The sequence below is a fragment of the Anastrepha ludens genome, chromosome 5 (genome assembly GCF_028408465.1).
Source record: "Anastrepha ludens isolate Willacy chromosome 5, idAnaLude1.1, whole genome shotgun sequence".
NCBI lineage: Eukaryota > Metazoa > Arthropoda > Insecta > Diptera > Tephritidae > Anastrepha > Anastrepha ludens.
This window is the reverse complement of record NC_071501.1, coordinates 47242542-47261720: the sequence shown is the minus strand read 5'-3', so window position 1 is coordinate 47261720 and position 19179 is coordinate 47242542. Positions and strand designations below refer to the sequence as shown.

Genomic DNA, 19179 nt, shown 5'->3' with positions numbered 1-19179 from the left:
GATAGTCACACATCGACCCATAGATATTTGGTTACTGACTGCTGCTGTAACAAATATTGCCAAAGATACTAACTTTGTATTAAAAAACAAATAATAATCACGCAAATTATCCACAAAAACGCCCTGCCGGATATTTGTAAATATTAAAAAAAAAAATAATTTTTTCGTATTTGCTTTATTGTTGCAAAGAAGATTTTTTAAAAAGATTTAAGTAAGTTTTAAAAGAAACATTTTAGATATTACACATTTTAGCCCATCAGGTTGAATTGCCGCAGTCTTGAACTTTAAATAATTGCACTAGTTAATGACCTCCATGGCCGTCGTGACCACCATGATGATGAATGCCAACGCCATGTTCTTGCTTAATTGAGAAACCACTAGAGTGGCTGCTGTGACCGCCACCATGACCATATCCCTGACCATGATCATGACCATGTCCATGTTCATCTCCGTAGCCATGACCGCCATCATCTCCTCCATGGCCGCCGTCGTGGGATTCTACCTCAGCGTGTCCACCGTAGTAGCTGGTGTGTCCATGGTCGGCTACATGCTCGTGTGTAGGTTCACGGTGCACCACGGCATGGAAGCCGCTGTGCTTATCAGCAGTATAGTGGACAGTTCGCTTATGACCATCCGCATCGATCAACTCGTAATGACCGGATACCTTATGACCATCACGCTTTTCGCTGTGCCCTTTCACATCACCTGTCTTCTTATCCTTAACACCATAGGTGAAATGATACTCAGCATGCGAGTCGCTGCCATCACCATGCTCATGTCCATGATGACCATGATCACCATGATGATCGTCATGTGAAACTAAATGTACAGAAGCGTGGCTGGATCCACCACTATGACCTTCAAAGCCATGACCACCACCATGTCCTCCATGACCGCCATCATGTCCTCCGTGACCACCATCATGTCCATGATGCCCATATGGCGTGGCGCTTATCGCTGTCAATGCGAGGCAACAGGTGAGCGCAGCGAAAATCTGATTGAAAGAGAAAGAAAAGAAAACAGGTACATAAAGGAGTGTGCAGTATTATTTTTATACAGGAGTAATACAATGTTGGGTTTGAACTCACCTTAATGGCCATTGTCTCAAACTAAGTTACGAGCTGTGATAGATCTTGACGAACTGTGCTTATGGTAACATTGACCTGTGCTTTTATACCGCAAGTCCCATGTCCGAATGTACGCATTTTTTTATTTTTTTATGTATTTTACACTATTTTGCTTCACTATCCAATGCACCTCAAATGGCTGAAGGTGAAACTATTCGGTTATTGCAAAAACGGCCACGCCTACCAAACTATGAACTGTAAAACTAAGTTCAGCAAATGGGCATACGAATATACTCGTACTTATGTTTTACTAGTAATTAGTGATTATCGACTGTTCATTTTTGGCTGTCTTTGAAATTCTCTTCTTTCACTTTTTCTGAATATACAGTAATCCCCCTACATTGCGGTACTTTTATAAAGCGATTTAATATTACGCGATTTTATGCCCCTCAAACAACGCGGTATTTCCCCCCTATTTCGGTACTGTGAATTATTTGTAAAGTTCGTAATCAAATTTTTTGTTTATGTCTTTTTTCATACGGAAAGGTAAAGAAAACTTTTAATAAGTACAATACAATATTTATTTCAAATAAAATATTTATTTATCAGCCATGACAAGTGTAAAGGAAATAAGACCTAAGTTCCTGGGCATAGGAACAAAGAGGGTAATGAAATTGCTGATGAGCTTGGTAGGAAGGGGACTGAATTGGTCTCAGGGCCCTCCTACCCGGTCATCGGCAACTCTCTAACAGTTGTTAAAGGGGAAGTGCACAACTTAGTTCTCAGGAAAACGCAGAAAAGATGGAGCTGCACTTCTTCCTTTGCCATCTCGAAAACCCTGTGGCTCAGTATAATAGATGGAAAATGCAGAAAGTCTCTAAGCTCGTAGCTACTTTTATTGGTCACTGGGCGATCGGCACACACGCGGAAAAGCTAGATTCACCATTTAACCCCCATTGCAGAAGCTTTGGGAGGACCTTTCAGAGAAGGAGACTGTTGAACATTTTCTCTGTAAATGTTAGAGCCTGGCAACTAGATGATTAAGGTCACAGGGTGCTCCTTTCTTCGACAGCCTGGGGCAGCCTAAATCCAATCAATCTTCTCCTTTATATCAACAGCTCTAGTTGGCTATAGATACCTACTTTTCCGTTGTTACAATTTCACCTGAGCCTGCTTTAAAAACATAAGCATATCACGATTTGAATCGAATCTTGCGCTCTATTTATCATAGTTGAGAAGATAATCTGGAAGTTGTGTTTGATTAAAAGTATAATAAATTTACAAATGAAAAAATTTGGGTAAGTGAAAAAATCTCTCCCATTAAAAATATTCGTATTACAAAACTGGCGAAAAGTAAATAACGTTTTTCACGCTTTCTTCCTAACTGCATGCATACATACAAAAATACGTACATGTTCACGTGTACGCTATCGTTGCTGTGCCGTTGCGCTGTGCTTATAAAAATGTTACAAACAATCTGGCGTACACAAATCGCTCCCTTATTTTTGTTATTTGCTAAGCCGCTTGCCTTTAACTTCGTATGCGCACGACGGTTTGGTTGAGTGTTTATATTTTGTATTCCATTTCACTTTAACATTTTATTGACTACCAACATTGCTTGTAATTCTTAGATGCTTTTTCGGTAAACATTCGCTACAAATACGAGTTTGCTTCAGCATACTTTCGGAAGTGTGTGTCTTCTGTTTGTGAACATTGGCACATTGAACATTGAATCGCTAGTTAGCAGTTAATTAGCAGATCTGCTCAGTGGCTGACGGTCACACTCTTCAGTCAATATCTCCCTTCCAGTAATTTGCTGGCGGGCGCGGAGTATACGTCGCTCTTGGTCTTCTGTTGCTGTGACAGCGGGTCACAACGCACAGTTGCTGCGTGGCATGCACAGAACGCTCTCTTCATCTCCCGAAGCGATGCGCTCTTGTGATCACGCCGAGATCGAACGATGGGCTCCAGCGACGTCATTTCCAAAATTTCATGGTTAAGTAACTTGTGGTAGCTTAGCTTCGGATTTGTGTAAATTTGCTGTTCAGAACACTTCCATTAATGGGGCATTGCTGAGCAATTTGCCCATCTTTTTGCATAATTCAAATTCATTTTAAATTTGCAATATTAAAACTTTTATATTTAAATGAAAATTATTTACCAATTCTAAGATTGTTTTTGCTTATAATTGGTGTGTTTGGCCGGGCTCCTTCTTTTTTTATGTGTGTCTTCATATTCTCCCACAAATGAAATACAGTGAAAATGCATAACCTTTTGAAAGCATAAATACACTCGGAGGTGTGCCGTTGCATGCAAGTTTTTGCCCTTGGTATCTTCTTCTTATTTGCAGACAGGGATATTATAGAATATTTTGGAAGACGAAGCATACAGCAAAAGTGGTGAAAAATTGGCTTTCCAAATAAAAAATGCAGTTCTGAATTGGCCAGCACAAATCCCCGACCTCAGACCTGTTTAAAATCTGCGAAACGATATTAAGATTAAATTTGAAAATGCCAATGAATTATGGCAAGGATTAGAGGGAGTATAGAATTCTATTCCTCTGGAAAGATGCAAAAGTTAATAGAAAGTTTACCTCGTACGTATGACGCAGTTTCTAAAAATAATGGATGTTCAACAAAACACTAATCAGGTACGAAATTAATAACAAGTTTAACCAATTTGAAGTAATTAATTTTTGTTTTTGTTGCCGATCGATAAAAGTGCGATATTTCAGTGCGATATTTCAGTGCGCCGTTCAAAAAAAAAAAAATAAATTCCGATTTTTCGAACTCCTTATAATTGAATTGTTATTTATTTTGCGTAATTTTTTTGTGTTTTTGATAATACTGAAATAAAAGATAGATTTATGCAAAAATAACTGACTAGTATTCCAGTATAATCATCATTATATGAGCCGTTTTCTTTGAAACTGGTGTAAGTTGATATATTGAATAATTTGAAAAATATGGATAATATTATATGTTATTACATTACTTTTTTATTTCTTCAAAATTAAATTATTTTAGGCTTATAATGTATTAATTTTTTAAATGTGATTAACAAAAGCATAAAACCTTTAATAAGTTCAAAAGGACTTAAGCCACTTACAAACTCAGCAAAAAGTAAAAATCTTACATTTACAAAATATTAACTACGGTATCTCAATTGAAGCGAACCAACTTATTTTTATGAGATGTTTAATAAAAACTTGAACAATAAAAAAATATATAAAAATAACATAACAAAAAGGCTTTATTTAAACATTTCCCATTCCACCACAATTATTTATATTCTTAGTACTAATATGTACATATATTTGCACTATTTTCATTGTGGAAAAGCCCCGGTCTTGAAACCTTTTGTAAACCGCCGAACTTTCGGGTAGAATTTTCAGGCGTTTTTCCTATTGGCCAGCGTCTCAAGCTCATCGCATTCACGTATTTCGGCCTCTCGTTTTTCCTTCTGATAATACGCCTCCCGTCCTTTTTAGCTCCCAATAGCAATTCTACATGCGATTCTATTAGCATAAAGTTTTCTTCCCCAAACTTTAAAATGTTGTTAATTAAATGGTTTAAGTAGATTTCAAATATTCTCTAATATTCTTTCTCTCTGAACAATAAGAAATGTTATATTTTCATAATTAAAATGAAAAAAGTAAATTTTAAATTTAATTTATTTTTGATTGAATTGTTTAACATTAACTTTTTTCCATAGTCTGTATGAAATACTGCATTTTAGGTGAATAAATAAATAAATAAAATACCCTAAATACTTCAACAATAAAAAAATAAAATAAAAAGGTTTTATTTCAACATTTACCATTCGACCAAAATTAATTTTTGTAGTACAATTTTGAACTAAATAATATGTAGTAGAGGGCACTTACAGCTTTTTGAAGTTAATACATTTGAAACTTCATTAACTACGAAAATTGGTAATGATGAAAACAATTCAAATTTAAACAGATTTTTCTTGAAAAAGTTTATAAAGAAAAAATTCATAGTAAATTGTATTTATTTTTATTATTAACTCATTTTTTGTGAAAATAGACTTACTCTTACACAAAGAAAATGAGTCATAAGTTATTGTCTACAAGTGCGCTACTTCTTTGTCCATATCTATTCAGCTTGGTTATTAAGCCAAAACAGGAGAATATTTAGAATCTTCAAACAATTTTTATTAAAAATTAAGACTTATAATATAAAACTAAACAGAGGCCCAGTGCTCAAGAACCTTCAACATTCTTTTGCTGGTAGACACAAATTTTCAATGGCAAATTTGCTTATATCTTTTACTTGTATAGAAGTCAAAAGAGTGACTAATCTTCTAACACCAACCAATTAGCTTCAGTGAATCTAAAAATATACAAATTTTAGCCAACATACATAGTTATTCAATATTAGAAGAAAGTATGAATCTTTTATGACGTAAAAATGTTTCCATATAGCTTTACGAATACAGTAATTCCTCCTATAACACAGCGAATTAAATCCCCGTTGTAGGGGTATACTCGTTTAATTTGCACTTTTGGTTGTCCACAAATAAATTTCTTTTTTAACTCAGGTAGATACGCAGGTAAAATGGATGAAGTACCAGTCTGACACTCCTCAAGTGGCACTAAAGCGTTGTGATACCATTTGGAGGCAGATATCTACAGCCAGCCATCTGTTAATGTAATGGAGATGAGTGATTGGATTTAGGCTAAGAGTTTGGAAATTGATTGGCGAGGAGTCCAAAGAACTTTCTGAGTCCTTCGTATATCATATTGAGGCCAAAGTATTTTCGAAATAGCACATGAAGAAATAGAACTCCATCTATTCTGCGCTTTCCTGAGAAATAATTTGTGCAGTTCCCCTTTAACAACTGTTAAGGGGATGCCGATGACCGGGTAGGAGGTCTCTGAGGCCAATTCAGTCTCCTTCCTGGCAAATCCATCAGCAATTTCATTTCCCTCTATGCTCCTATGTCCTGGAACCCAGATCAGAGAAATGTTACCTGCACACCCAAAAGATTTGATCTCTTCTTTACAGGAATTTACTAATTTCGTTCTGCACCATGGCATCGTCAGAGATTAAATCGCGGCTTGACTATCGGAGAAAATGTTAATATCTCCCTCGCTCCAGCGTTCCCTAAGCATTTTGCATGCCTGGAAGATCGCAAAGACTTCTGCTTGAAAAACCCTGGCAGTATTCGGCAGTTTAAAGGAGATAGATAAATTGGCTGATTTAGAGAAAACCCCCGCTCCGACTCCTGATTTCATCTTGGAACCGTCAGTGAAGACAGAGGTGTAAGCTTCGGGGCAGATTTTCCCCTCGATCCAATTCTGTCTATTTGGAAAGACTACTCTAGCACGACCCTCAAACTCTAGTTTGCGGATAGAGAGATCTGTTCGAAGTCCGGAGAAATTCGGTGTTAACTGCCCGAAAATGCTACCATGTCGCTTGAGAGATCGCCTCCAGAGTCCAACCTCCTTTAACCTGATTGCACTTTGAGCTGCGATAGAAATAACGTAAAAGTCGATGGGAAGTAAGTGCAAAAGGACATTCAGGGCAGCACTGGGGCAAGTTTTACATGCTGATGGTGATGCCAATGCATGAAGTCCTTTGCACCCTACCCAGTTTAGTGATATTATAGCCCTTCCGAAGAGCTTCCCACCAAACCAGGCATCCACACGTTAAAATTGGCAAAACCACTGCGTTGTACATCCACAGCACGACCTGTGGCTTGAGCAACCATTTTTTACGGAACATAGATTTGCAGGAGTAGAAAGGCTATACTGGCCTTCTTTACCCGATTTTCAATGTGTAGCTTCCAATGGAGTTTGGAGTCAAGTATCACTCCAAGATACCAAACTTCTGATGAGTGCGGGAGAACGTGGTTGTTTAATTTGGGAAGTCGAAAGGGTGGAGGTTTATATTTTCTGGTAAATAGCACCAGCGGCGTTTTGTCAAAGTTGACTCGGAGGCCGCACGTGGCAGCCCAGCGCCTGAGTACAGCCAGTGAACTTTCCAAAATCTCAGCTATGACTGTGGGAAACGGTCCCGATATTCTACTACCTTAACCCCACCCTTATTTAGTATTATCAATAGCAACTAGCCAAAGTAGTGGCGAAAGACTCCACCCTGCTGCCTAATACTTCTGTCAAAGTATTACTTACGCTGCCCAATGAGAGAGCTACGGCTGTTTTTAAATCTCTTTCAGTCACGTGGACCATCTTCAAGGATGGTACGATCACGTTGAAATTTAGCAACCCACCTTTCTACTGTACTAATTGATGGCGAAAAGTCCTTATGCACTTTCAACATTCGTTCGTAAATTTCCTTTGCTTTTAAAGCTTCCAAAAATAAGAATTCAATTCCTGCACGATACTTGATTTTTTCCATTGTAGAGAATACTGTCGATACTAAATGGCATCATCGATAGAATTACCGGCTTGTGTAGACCACTGCTGCTAGAAGTGAGGCTGTTGTAGTGGATTCGCGACAATAAATACTGATATAAGGTTGTCAGCCTTAGGATCAGTCCCCTCTAGGAGGCCAGATCACCCACTATTTTGGTCCTTTTCCTTCCACTGAGATTTCTCACCAAGTGAGTACCGCTAGAAGGATTCAAATTGGAAGATTGACAATAAAAGGTGATATAGTCTTGCATCATGACTCAAGATTCATCATGTCTCTGTATTCAAGTTCCACTTTACTGCCCTTTGCTAAACCTAAGGGGCTCGTAAACAAAGAAAAAATTGACAGATTGAAATCAAACTCCCTATGCGTTCATATGAAGAGTGTACCAACATAACAAAAAGAAATGTAGGCTAGTAGCAACGCTCTCGCTTATCGAACGGCAAAACTTACTGAAGAACAAAATACAAAAATAAATATAGATATACATGTAAATATAAATATAAATATAAATATAAGTATAAATATAAATATGAATATAAATATAAATATAAATATAAATATAAATATAAATATAAATATAAATATAAATATAAATATAAATATAAATATAAATATAAATATAAATATAAATATAAATATAAATATAAATATAAATATAAATATAAATATAAATATAAATATAAATATAAATATAAATATAAATATAAATATAAATATAAAAATAGCTATTCCAACTATTTTCAGAATTAAATGAATCTTAAAATTATAAGATAAAGAAAGACAAAAATTGAAGCCTACAAATAAGCCATTTTTTAGAAGAATTTGCGACACTTGGATCACTCAACATGGCATCGCTAAATTAGAAAATTTATAAAAACGAAGGCAAATTGATTTTTAAAATTGCTTTATTAACATTAGGAAAAATTTTACTAACAAATAGTAGGATATTTTTTGGTTTTTATAGAAACACTCAATTCTTTGCTAAAACGCTAAATTAACCTTATCTATACATGTAAAGGAGAAGTTATTTATAATAGAATAAATTTTGACCAAAACGTTTAACGATGCGCATAAATGCTACGACCCACCCAAATGCAGCCTTAGTGTCCATAATGATGTCCGCCTTCACTACCACCTTCAGCACCACCTTCGTGGCCACCATGTTCATGTCCGCCATGATGGAAGGCTATACCATGTTCCTGCTTGAGCGAGTAACCGTCACTATGGCCATGACCATGACCATGACCATGTTCATGACCGTGTTCCTCATGGTGGGACTCGACATGAGCGTGTCCACCATAGTAGCTTGTGTGTCCATGGTCGGCTATGTGATGATGAGTGGGTTCGCGGTGCACCACAGCATGGAAACCGCTGTGTTTGTCGGCGACATAATGGACAGTTCGCTTATGACCATCAGCATCAATCAACTCATAATGTCCGGTTACCTTATGACCATCTCGCTTTTCGCTGTGTTCTTTGAAGTCACCCGTCTTCTTATCCTCAACACCATACTTGAAATGGTACTCAGCATGCGAGTCGCTGCCATCACCATGCTCATGTCCATGCTCGTCATGGTGATCGTCATGTGAGACTAAATGAAAAGAAGCATGACTGGATCCGCCGCTATGCTCCTCATGTCCATGCCCTCCACTTTCTTCGTGGTGTATGTACGGAGCAGCGCTAGCTACGGCCAGCGTGGAACAAAATACGAGAGCAGCGATAAACTGTAGTGAAAGAAAAACGGATTTATTTGCCGCAAATCCCTTCATCGCCTTTTCAATGTCCACCTAATGGACGAGACTTACCTTGAAAGCCATTGTACCGCAGCTTATTTATGAGTTGTTGCTTGAACTATTTGTGATGTAGCTGTCTTAAGTGTTTGCGATCGATAGACCTAAGTGAACTGTGCTTCTGTCAATACTAACGGGCGCTTTTATACCCCAAAATAAAATCTAAACGCTGCGCATTTTCTCTTAATTCATATTTCATATTTGATTTTTCTGTATCACTTTCCCATAACAGATATGTACGTGGGTATGTGTGTCGTTAATCAGTAATCACATGCATGTCGAAGCCTGTTGAGCTGTATATACTGGCTCATATACCTGCATTACCAGCCGGGCGTTACCGCTTGCTACCGGGCATTCACTTCTTCAAATGCGGGACTCATTAGCAAATTAAAGCAGAGTTAATTACCGGCAGTGGGACCGTTATTGCGCAATTTCGGTTGATCGCGTAAAATGCCTTTCCAATCGAAAATATTGAAAATGTGGAACTCTCTAAGAGTTCAATTGGTAATTTTTGTTGTTGCAGCTTTATTTGCTCCACTGACCTTCTATTGGTCGATTTATCCATGGCTAATTTACACAGCGGTAGTCTTGCCTTGCTCTACTGGAATTTACGTGTTGCCAGCGCTTTAATTACTTTCTCTTAGCTCTTTGCTAAAATGCATTTTCCGAAATGCAATCAAATTATTCGAAGGTATTGCACAGCGTGAAATTAATAAGTGGCTTCAAGCGATCGCATGCTTATGAATGCATTATTTTAAATGCTAAAAGAAGCAGCAAAAGAAAAAAGCAAAACTATTGGAAAATGAACCAGTTCATTCAGCCTCGTACCATATGAGAAAATTTCGATATTACCGGAGATATTTTCAGTGTTGCATTGAGAGCTATAGCTTTTCTAATGTTATTAATAATTTTTTTTCATGATATGGCAAAGAGTTCAGAACGACAAGAAGAATCAGATGGTTGCAAGTAAATATATATTTACCAACTTTATATGTATAGTACCCAGTTTAATAGAGTTTTGGAGATACCTAAGTTTTTTTGGAAGAATCGTTAACTTTATGTAGGCTGAATAAAACACTGCAGAGCGCTTGATACCCGACAAATATTGGTTATGGGAACAAGTTTCCGTCCTTTCTTAGACAAAGTTACAACAATTAAGTAATACATGATATTATGTGCCATTGAAAGCTACAACTTTGCGTCATCTTTCAGGCAGCATACGGATTCCTCTGACGAAAAATTCGCGTTCTTTTGACTTAATCCATTCACTGAGCCAGTTTGCGATGTTCTCGTCAGAAGTGAACCGCTCTCCAATAAGGCCTGACTGCATTCATCGGAACAGATGGTAATCCGAAGGTGCAATGTCGTGGGAGTATGGCGGGTGGTGTAAGATTTCCCAATTCAGTCCCTCTAAATATTTCTGGACCAATTTAGTCACGTGTGACCTGGCGTTGTCAAGCAGCAAAATCAGTTTGTCATGTCACCGCCCCATTCCATCCTATTCCGGCCGCTTTTCTTTGAGAGCTCGTTTCAAACGCATTAGTTGCAGTGGATAACGATCGCCATTTGTTTTGTCTATGGACTTGTTTCACCTGTTTCAGGCTCCAACATTTTCGACACTTAGGGTTATCATAATAGATCTATTTTTCATCGCCGGTGACGATGCTATGCAGAAAACCTTTTCTTTTCTGCCGTTCAATAAGCATCTCACACGTCACCAAACGTCTCTCGAGATCTCTCTTCCTCTCCTTCAATTGATATGGCTCCCAGTTACCTGCTTTCTAGACCATTCCCATCGCGTCCAAACGTTTACCTACGGTTGATCTGGCGACATGCAACTCTTTAGACATATCATCAAGAGTTTGACATGCGTCTTCATTCAATAATTATTGTAGTTGAGTATCTTCGAATTTTTTGGTGCCCCTTCGCGATCTTTATCACTCACGTCGAAATTGCTACTTTGGAAGCGTCGAAACCACACAAAATATATATGATGGCGCTTCAGTTTATTATTCCTTTAAGATCCTATATTTGCTGGTTTTTAGCTACTCAACACTGCTTCTACTAATACCGCACTTCTTCCTCATTGGCGCGAAAACTGCTTACGCGATTTTGGCCAAGTTTAACAAGGCGCCACTCATTTCTTTCTCGTGCTCCGGCGCCAGTTGTACACACCAAGTGAAGCCAAGTCCATATCCACCTGATTTTTCCAGCACAGAGGAGGCCTTCTCTCTTTCTCTGCTACCACGAGCTAGTGCCGCATCGGGTACTTTGAGAGCCAGAGCGTTGCATCCATTCGGGCGACATGACCTAGCCAACGAAGTCGCCATTACCTACGACACTCGTCGTCACCAACGTGCAAAGGTCAAAATATCTTCCACAGAATCTTTCTCTCAAACACTCCAAGGGACGACTCATCGGTATACGTTAGGACGGGCTTGATGGGATCCTTATAAAGTGTTACTATTGTTCGTCGAGAGAGGACTTTACTACTAAGTTGCCTACTTAGTCCAAAGTAGCACTTGTTGGCAAGAGAGAAACAACCTCGAAATCATAACTGTCAATAATGATGTGGGTGCTGATACGCCTGTTGGTTTGAAGACAGGAGGAACTCGTTTTGTCCTCGTTCACCACCAGACCCATTCTTCTTTATCCCGTTTCCTTTGCTTCTTTATCCACTTCATAATTTACTATTAAGAAATACAGGGTGCAGCATTTTGGCACGAATGTTTGCCTTAAGCTGGCCAATAGTCTGCGGCTTGTTGGCGTAAACCTTAATTTTCAGATAACCCCACAAAAAGAAGTCCGGGGGGTTCAGTCAGGTGATCTGGGGACCAGTCGATGTCGCCTCTTTTTCACACTAGATGTCCCGGGAATTTTCGTTGAGAAATTCAATTGTTGCATTCGCAGTGTGGCATGAGGCACCGTTTTGTTGAAACCAGTAACCCTCTAAACCTTTCTCATGCATTTGCGGGCAGACATAATGAGCCAACATCCATCGATATCGGTTTCCTTCCACCGTTTCGTTTTCTTGGTAAAAATATGATCCAATGATGGTTTTGGCGCAAATGCCGGCCCAAACAGTTACTTTCCGGTCATGCAATGGATCATGGATCTCGTGTAGATTCTCACAAAAAGAAATTCTCCCGACTAACCAATTTGGATTCCGTACGAAAAAATCCACTACTGATCAAATACATAGGATAGTTCGAGTAAATGAAAACGCTTTTGAAGAAAAAAAAAAAAACTTGCTCCGCGGTATTCCTTGATGCCTCTAAGGAGTTCGTCAAAGTAATAGTTATTTTTATACGCTGTATGAAGAAGTTCTCTCGAATGTTTCTGCGCCATATAAAAAGAGCGACATCTAGAGAGGACTTTGCTTTTCAATCGGCTATAAAGCCGAAAACAGCACCTAATGCCAAGAGTTATAATATTTTTCACCATATTGGCTACTTTACGTAACATATGTATGTATGTAGCGGAAAATAACTCAGTTGATAAATTATACAATGTATCCAATATAGGAGTATTCCGCAGGAAAATGGGAGTAACCCACATTTACATACTTTCAGATAGTCAGGTGGCGTTAAAAGCTCTTCTATCAACTACTATAATCACCTTGAAAATGGTATATGACTGCCTGCACCTCCTCCACATGGAGTAGAAACAGGAACTTCAACACAATATTATTAGATTGGGTTCCTGGACTCGAAGAGCATGAGAGAAATGAAAAAGCGGACCGTCTAGCTAAAACAGCGGTACACATGCCTTTAATTGGTCCTGAGCCCTTCTGTGGACTTACAAAAGGCCACATTAACGAATTTGTCAGGAAGTGGGAGGAGAAGCTCCCAATAGATATACTTGTGCAGGAAATAGGCCAACTTATGACAGACAAAGAGTAAAGCCGACAACTGAAGAGAAAGCTGCAGAACGTCCGCATTCGTTAAAAAAACGGTAAAGGGGATGGGAGTCGTCTATTAACGGACAATGGACCTATAGACTTATCCCCAAAATTAGCTGACGGGTGACTAGAAACCACTATTCAACCCAAATATTGAGCCATCACGGATGTTTCTTGGAGTACCTCCATCGATTTAATACAGAGGACGCTCCGTTCTGTCCAAGCTACTACAATGCAATAATAAGCGCGGAGCAAGTGTTCTTCTTTTGCGATCGTTTTACCGAAGAAAGTTGAACGCTTGAGTTATTCTTGGGTGAACAGCTGAGCCCACACAGCCTAATTAAAAAGATGTGTGCATCAAATGACTGCTGGAACGTAGTTAACAGTTTCGAAAAGAGGATAATATGCTGTACCTGCAACGCACGGAATGGCAGCGCATATCGCAGAGAAGAAATCAGTCCTCGACAATAGGTGGACTGTCTGCGACCTGACGACAAGCCACAGACGCTGGAGTCAAGTCGCCCTATGTTTCTGTTTTGTTGCAGATGCAAAAGAAACTATCGATACCGTATAACTTCTATACGCACATGACGGCACAGACACATTAGAATACGAATCTACAGCGTGAAGCTGGCTAAAAATATGATGGGCCCAGACGTGGGTGAATAGTATTGGTCCATTTAATGGCCTCCGTTCTGGGCCCTCCCGAAGTAATCCCTAAAGTAGTTCCGGGAAGGGAGTCTCTTCGGAAGAGGAGGAGCGATTGTTTTAGCGGTTACACCATTCAACGCATCTAAGGACGGTCGCTATAAGGGTAAAGGCATTTTGAACCTTACCCACCAAAAACAAAAGTGGGAGGAGAAGAAATTCGTTGAACACTGGCGAAATTCTATCGGTGAGAGGCAAGCGAAACAATTCCTAACGTCGGGCAGAGGATTTCCTGATAAGCTATTTTTGCGCAGCTGGTTACTTGGCTACCTTGCAGACTCCTGAGGATATCACTGAGACCAGGCCTGAGATATCCTTTAAACAAAACTGGCCTCTCTTACACCGACATCTGTCGATTCTGTGAAATGTATAGTGGAGGTTCAGGACACATTCTTCGTGAATGTCCTGCACTGAGCACAAAAAGGCTACACCACCTTGGTGGTATTGTCGTGCATCCATATAAATTATGGAACAATAAACCCCAGAATATGCTAAAATTTTTAGAAAGCCTTAAAATATGGGGTACTTCAGTAGGCTTTGCACAATAGATCGCTTTTGGTCGCAGTGCACTGTAGCCAAATAATAATAATAATAATCCAAGCTAATATAATAGCAAGTATTACAATTTTTCCATTTATTCATTTCAAATCATTATTGTTGTAAAATAATCGATTCTTTTTACACATATTTACTTTCTTAACGATCTTCCGTCACTGGCTTCACTTTATTTTGCGTCCGCCAAAATTTCGAGTAAAAATACATGAAAAATGGAGAATTTTAATTGCTCCGAATTAATATGAAAAATTAAAAATTTACAATCATAAAAATTGTTTTAAATAAAAGGCTTAAATTGCATCACGTTTATTGAAAAATCCCCTAAATCCATCAACAACTTGCTGCCTGTTTTAAAATTCTTTCACAAAATTATAGAAATATCTGACGTGAAAAAGTTTTGAAAAATGTATAAAAATATCTGAAATTTTTAATATGTATTATCCTACAGGACACGATTGTGCAAGTTGGTATGTGTGAGTTGCGCGGCATTTGGTTGGCGATTATGGCTACGTACGACCGCTCCATCAACGCGCCAACCGAAATATTTCCGTCCAATTAGTTTGGCCAACAATGGAATGTTAATGATACCCGGAGCAATAAACCAAACAAGCCAAAGGGGGCGACAGTTGAAGCCACAAATACAAGTACACACCTTACTTGTGTACGTACATAGCGGCAGGATTGTGGGGCCACGGAAGCCACAAAACTAAACGGCCGGGGGGTATAATAAGCAACAGCAAAAACTATTCGCTGCCAGCAAAAGAGGCAACCAGCTATTTGCAGCACAAATATTCAACAGGAGCAGGGACAAACACACAAACACAACTACTACTTAAGCATGTAACACATACATAGGTACATTCATTTGACGAACGTAGCGACTTGTTGACCGTCAATTGTGCGTCCTTGCAACAATGTGAGGTGATTGCGGTGCTACCGGGAGAGTGAATAGTGGCTGGCAATGGTGGTGAGTGAAAATATGACGTAAAAGCAAATATTTGATTGCTGCGAACATTGAGCAACAACAATAACAATAATCGCAAAGGCAGCGACTACGACAACCGTCAGCTATGCGACTGCGGAACGCAAAAAAAATGCAATGCGGCATAACGTGACACGGCGACATCTTTTGTCGTTGCTCCGCACGCCACATACGGCATAGCCGAGTTGGGCTTCTATGGCATTTCGCCGCGCATTCTGAACGCGTTAAATTACTTTTGCTAAAAGTTTCTGCTTTTTGCTTGCAAGCCGGCAAGGTGAACAAAATAGAGAGAGGTAATTAAGTGCGCAGAGTGTAGGGGTGACAATAATAGCTTAGAAAAGGGTACGAAATAACGAACAAGAGGGTAATTGTCTGTATATGAATAAAAATATCGGTTCCAGCATTTCTATTCCGGGAATAAGTGGGCACAGTGCTCCATTTTGTTTATGGCTAAGAGAAGCCATGTAGCAACATACTGACGGCGGTGGTGAATAGTTATGTGGTAACTATGCATTGCTCCGTTGCCATCGTTCCGAATTATTGGCTTAGCGCCTAGCCGCTTGACAACAGTCGCGTAAAGTGTTGACAATTGTCGTCAATTATATTGTTGTTGCATTGTCGGCCAGCCAGTGCAATTGGGACTGCTATTTGTGCAACTTTAATTGTTGTTTTTGTTGTTTGCCAGGCATTCGCAATCGTTTCTCCCTGACATTCTATAGACATTGTTGGACGTTTTTCTATGCACTTGGCCATTGCCATTTTTTGTCGCTCCTTTCAGCAACTATGTCATTGTTGTTGCTGTTTTTGCTGGCATTGCTGTTTAAGCGTTGTCGCGATATTTGCAGTGGTAATTAAGCGAAAATTTCTGTTGCTCCATACCTTCGCATTGCCGAACAAATTGTGATCGTTTAGTATTCACACGTTGCTACGCACATTACATGTTGCACATCTTATGACATGGAGTATGCGGCAGGTAGTTTACATTGTCTTCGAAATAAATACATAAATTAGTACGTTTCAGGCATTGTTTTCTTGTTAGATGTGGCTTTACTTAAGTAAAATGAAATTTCGACATTTTAATTTGGAATACATTTATTTCAAACATTCGGAGAACGCAACAAATGCGTTTCATCAATTAAAATGGCAAATGGAAACTCCAATTTCACTTGTTCAGATCTTGTTTTTATCGGTCAAGTGCACGAAAAAGCGCACAAACAAATGAATTGAGCTGAATCATCCTCGCAGAAAATCAGCTAAAAAATCAGCCATCGCATCGGTATAAGCATGAAATAAATTTTCGTAACTCATCTGTCGCATGCACTAAATTGGAATATGAAATAGGAAAGCTGACGCACTTAAAATTATTTTAACTCACAACCGTTACTACAAGGTTCGGCACTCGAAGTGCTTAGTTTGGAAAACTACTTTTGTTCAATTCAAAGTAAAGAATGTGTGAAAATAACACAAAATTAAGAATCAATTTACTTTTGCTCAATATGACCACCTTTTGCCTTGCCTGCCACCTATGGCCTTAAGACGGTCTCGAAACGAATCGCAAGGTGACCGAATTTGACTTGCAGGTATTTTGGCTCACTCGCTGACAATGGCTCACAGCGCCTCGAGACTATGGTGAATATTTTAGTTCAAACCTCGCTCTCCAGAATGGTTCAAAGGAAATAATCCATCGGATACGCGTTTGGTTAACTTGAGAGCCATTGTGTGGGCGTTGTGAAGTTCAGAACGTTGTTTTTTAGCCATTCTTAGTTCACTCGAGCTTTATGAGGCGATGCCGAGTCCATGTTTGTCTGCACATGGCTTCAAAGCAACCTTCAGAATACTTTTCCGATAATATTTCACATTTACCTTGACGCCAGGCTCGATGACAACGATTGGAGAGCGCCTGTGCGCATTACCTGTGGCGGGTGCTGCCTCCTGATGGCCAATCGATGACTCAAATTCTCGTATGAATGGTTGGTCAAATAAACTCTATCTTTTTTGGGAGTTTACAAATAGCTCAATTTGAAAAATTTTCTCATCAGAAAATATAATGTTCGGAACTTTTCCGCTTTTGGCCAAGCGAAGCAACTCTTTCGCTCTCTCTAGTCAGGCTTATTGCTAGTTTGCTGTGAGATCATGCGCCGTTTGGATCTTGTAGGGCTTGATTTTGAGAACATTTTGCATGGTCAGATACTTTCAATTCTTTCGCCATTTGATTGGCACTTCGTCGGGGATTTTGCTCAAGTGGCTTCTCCACTTTACTCCGCGTTTACTCTCGGCAAAATGCTTCGGCGCTTGTACACAATACTCTGGACTGTCATTTAGTCAACTTACAAACAACTGATGCCCGTGCATCACTTCGTGTGCCGGACCCTGTAAGTCATAATAAGCTTTGATCTATATTTTTAAGGAGTTAGTACTAAACTGTTAACTTTTTTCTGAATAATTTAATTTAAGCTTTCTACGCAGGAATATTCAAATATTATTGTATTATAAAAATAGCCATTAACTGGCGTCCATTTTTTTTATTACCATTATCCGACGCGTGATAGATGGCAAAAAAGCGCAGTTCGTTGATAGCTTCTGCTACTTGGGCTGCACTAGAGCAGCGGTTGGCGGAGCAGACGAAGACATTAACAACAGATTGAGCAAGGCAAGACCTGCATTCGGGCGCTTATGGAGAATTTGAGCCAACTGGCAAATTTCCAGAAACACTGAACGCAGGATATTTAAAGCTGCTATATGGAAGTGCAACGTGACTTATTTCAAAAACAATGACGCAGAAACTTCAATGCTTCACCAACAAATGCTTGAGGGTAATATGCAGAATATTCTGGCTCAACATAATAAGTATTAAACAACTCTGGAAATAAATGAACGAAGAGCCCATCTTATGCAATCTAACACGAGGGAAATGGAGTTGAACAGGCCACGCTCTTAGAAAACCGCTAAACCACAGTATCACAAGAATGAACCTACATTGGAATCCTTAGGAAAGCAGAAGAAGCGGTCGGCCTAAGAACACCTGGAAAATCTAGCCACGTACGTTCTAGAAGCCTTGTAGAGGCCCTATGCTCCTGAAAGGAGTAATCAGGAGAAAAACAAATCCAACGCATAGACTCAGTTCAAAATTAATAGCATTTAAATTATCGTAGATTTTATTATTCACTTTGGCTATATCATGCCGAAACTATGCAGGACTACAACTTAACTCAACTCAACTCAACTCAACTCAACAACACGTGTTCATTCGTTCATAAGATTCGCTGTGAAGTATTAGGCAGCGATCCAGAATCTGTTGCAAAACGCAAAAAACACGAGGAATGTGCTGACATGGTCTGATCTGCAGAATCCATTCAACAAGTGCAAGTGATCGTTGAGGAGGACCCTTCAAAATCAATGAGAGCTCTTGAGAGGCAACGTAATGTTTTTGAGGGTCTTATCCGTCGATTTGTCCATGAAGATCTCCGGTTAAGGCCTACGTTAAGCGCAGTTTATGTTGGAGCAAACACAAGAACAGCGAGTTATCCAATCAAAACTCCTTCTAAACAAAATTAAATACATTGAATCTCCTGAAATGTTATGGTTTTTTATGATCAAAATTAACAGATCAATCGCAGAAATGACCAGAATGATAGATGGCTATGATACAATCCGACAGAGGTTTCTGTTGTCTGCTGCATAGCTGCAAATATCGAGCTTCTTAAGACAGTAGTGAAGCCTTGGATTAACAGTGTACGTAGCTTCTTTATTTCATTGTCACCATCGCAGCCGTCAA

At 39.2% G+C, this 19179-nt stretch overlaps 2 protein-coding genes across 2 annotated transcripts; both read right to left on the bottom strand.

Moving 5' to 3' along the window:
* Positions 1-174: 174 nt before the first annotated feature.
* LOC128864309 (histidine-rich glycoprotein-like) lies at positions 175-1137 on the bottom strand. The gene is made up of 2 exons (XM_054103911.1): positions 1089-1137; positions 175-994 (listed from the first exon to the last, which is right to left on the bottom strand). The coding sequence occupies exons 1-2, from the start codon at positions 1098-1100 to the stop codon at positions 302-304; spliced, it is 705 nt and encodes a 234-aa protein (XP_053959886.1). The 5' UTR covers positions 1101-1137; the 3' UTR covers positions 175-301.
* Positions 1138-8541: 7404 nt separating this feature from the next.
* On the bottom strand, positions 8542-9285 carry LOC128864913 (histidine-rich glycoprotein-like). The gene is made up of 2 exons (XM_054104679.1): positions 9274-9285; positions 8542-9192 (listed from the first exon to the last, which is right to left on the bottom strand). Exons 1-2 carry the CDS (start codon positions 9283-9285, stop codon positions 8569-8571), a joined length of 636 nt encoding a protein of 211 aa, XP_053960654.1. The 3' UTR covers positions 8542-8568.
* Between the last annotated feature and the right edge of the window lie 9894 nt (positions 9286-19179).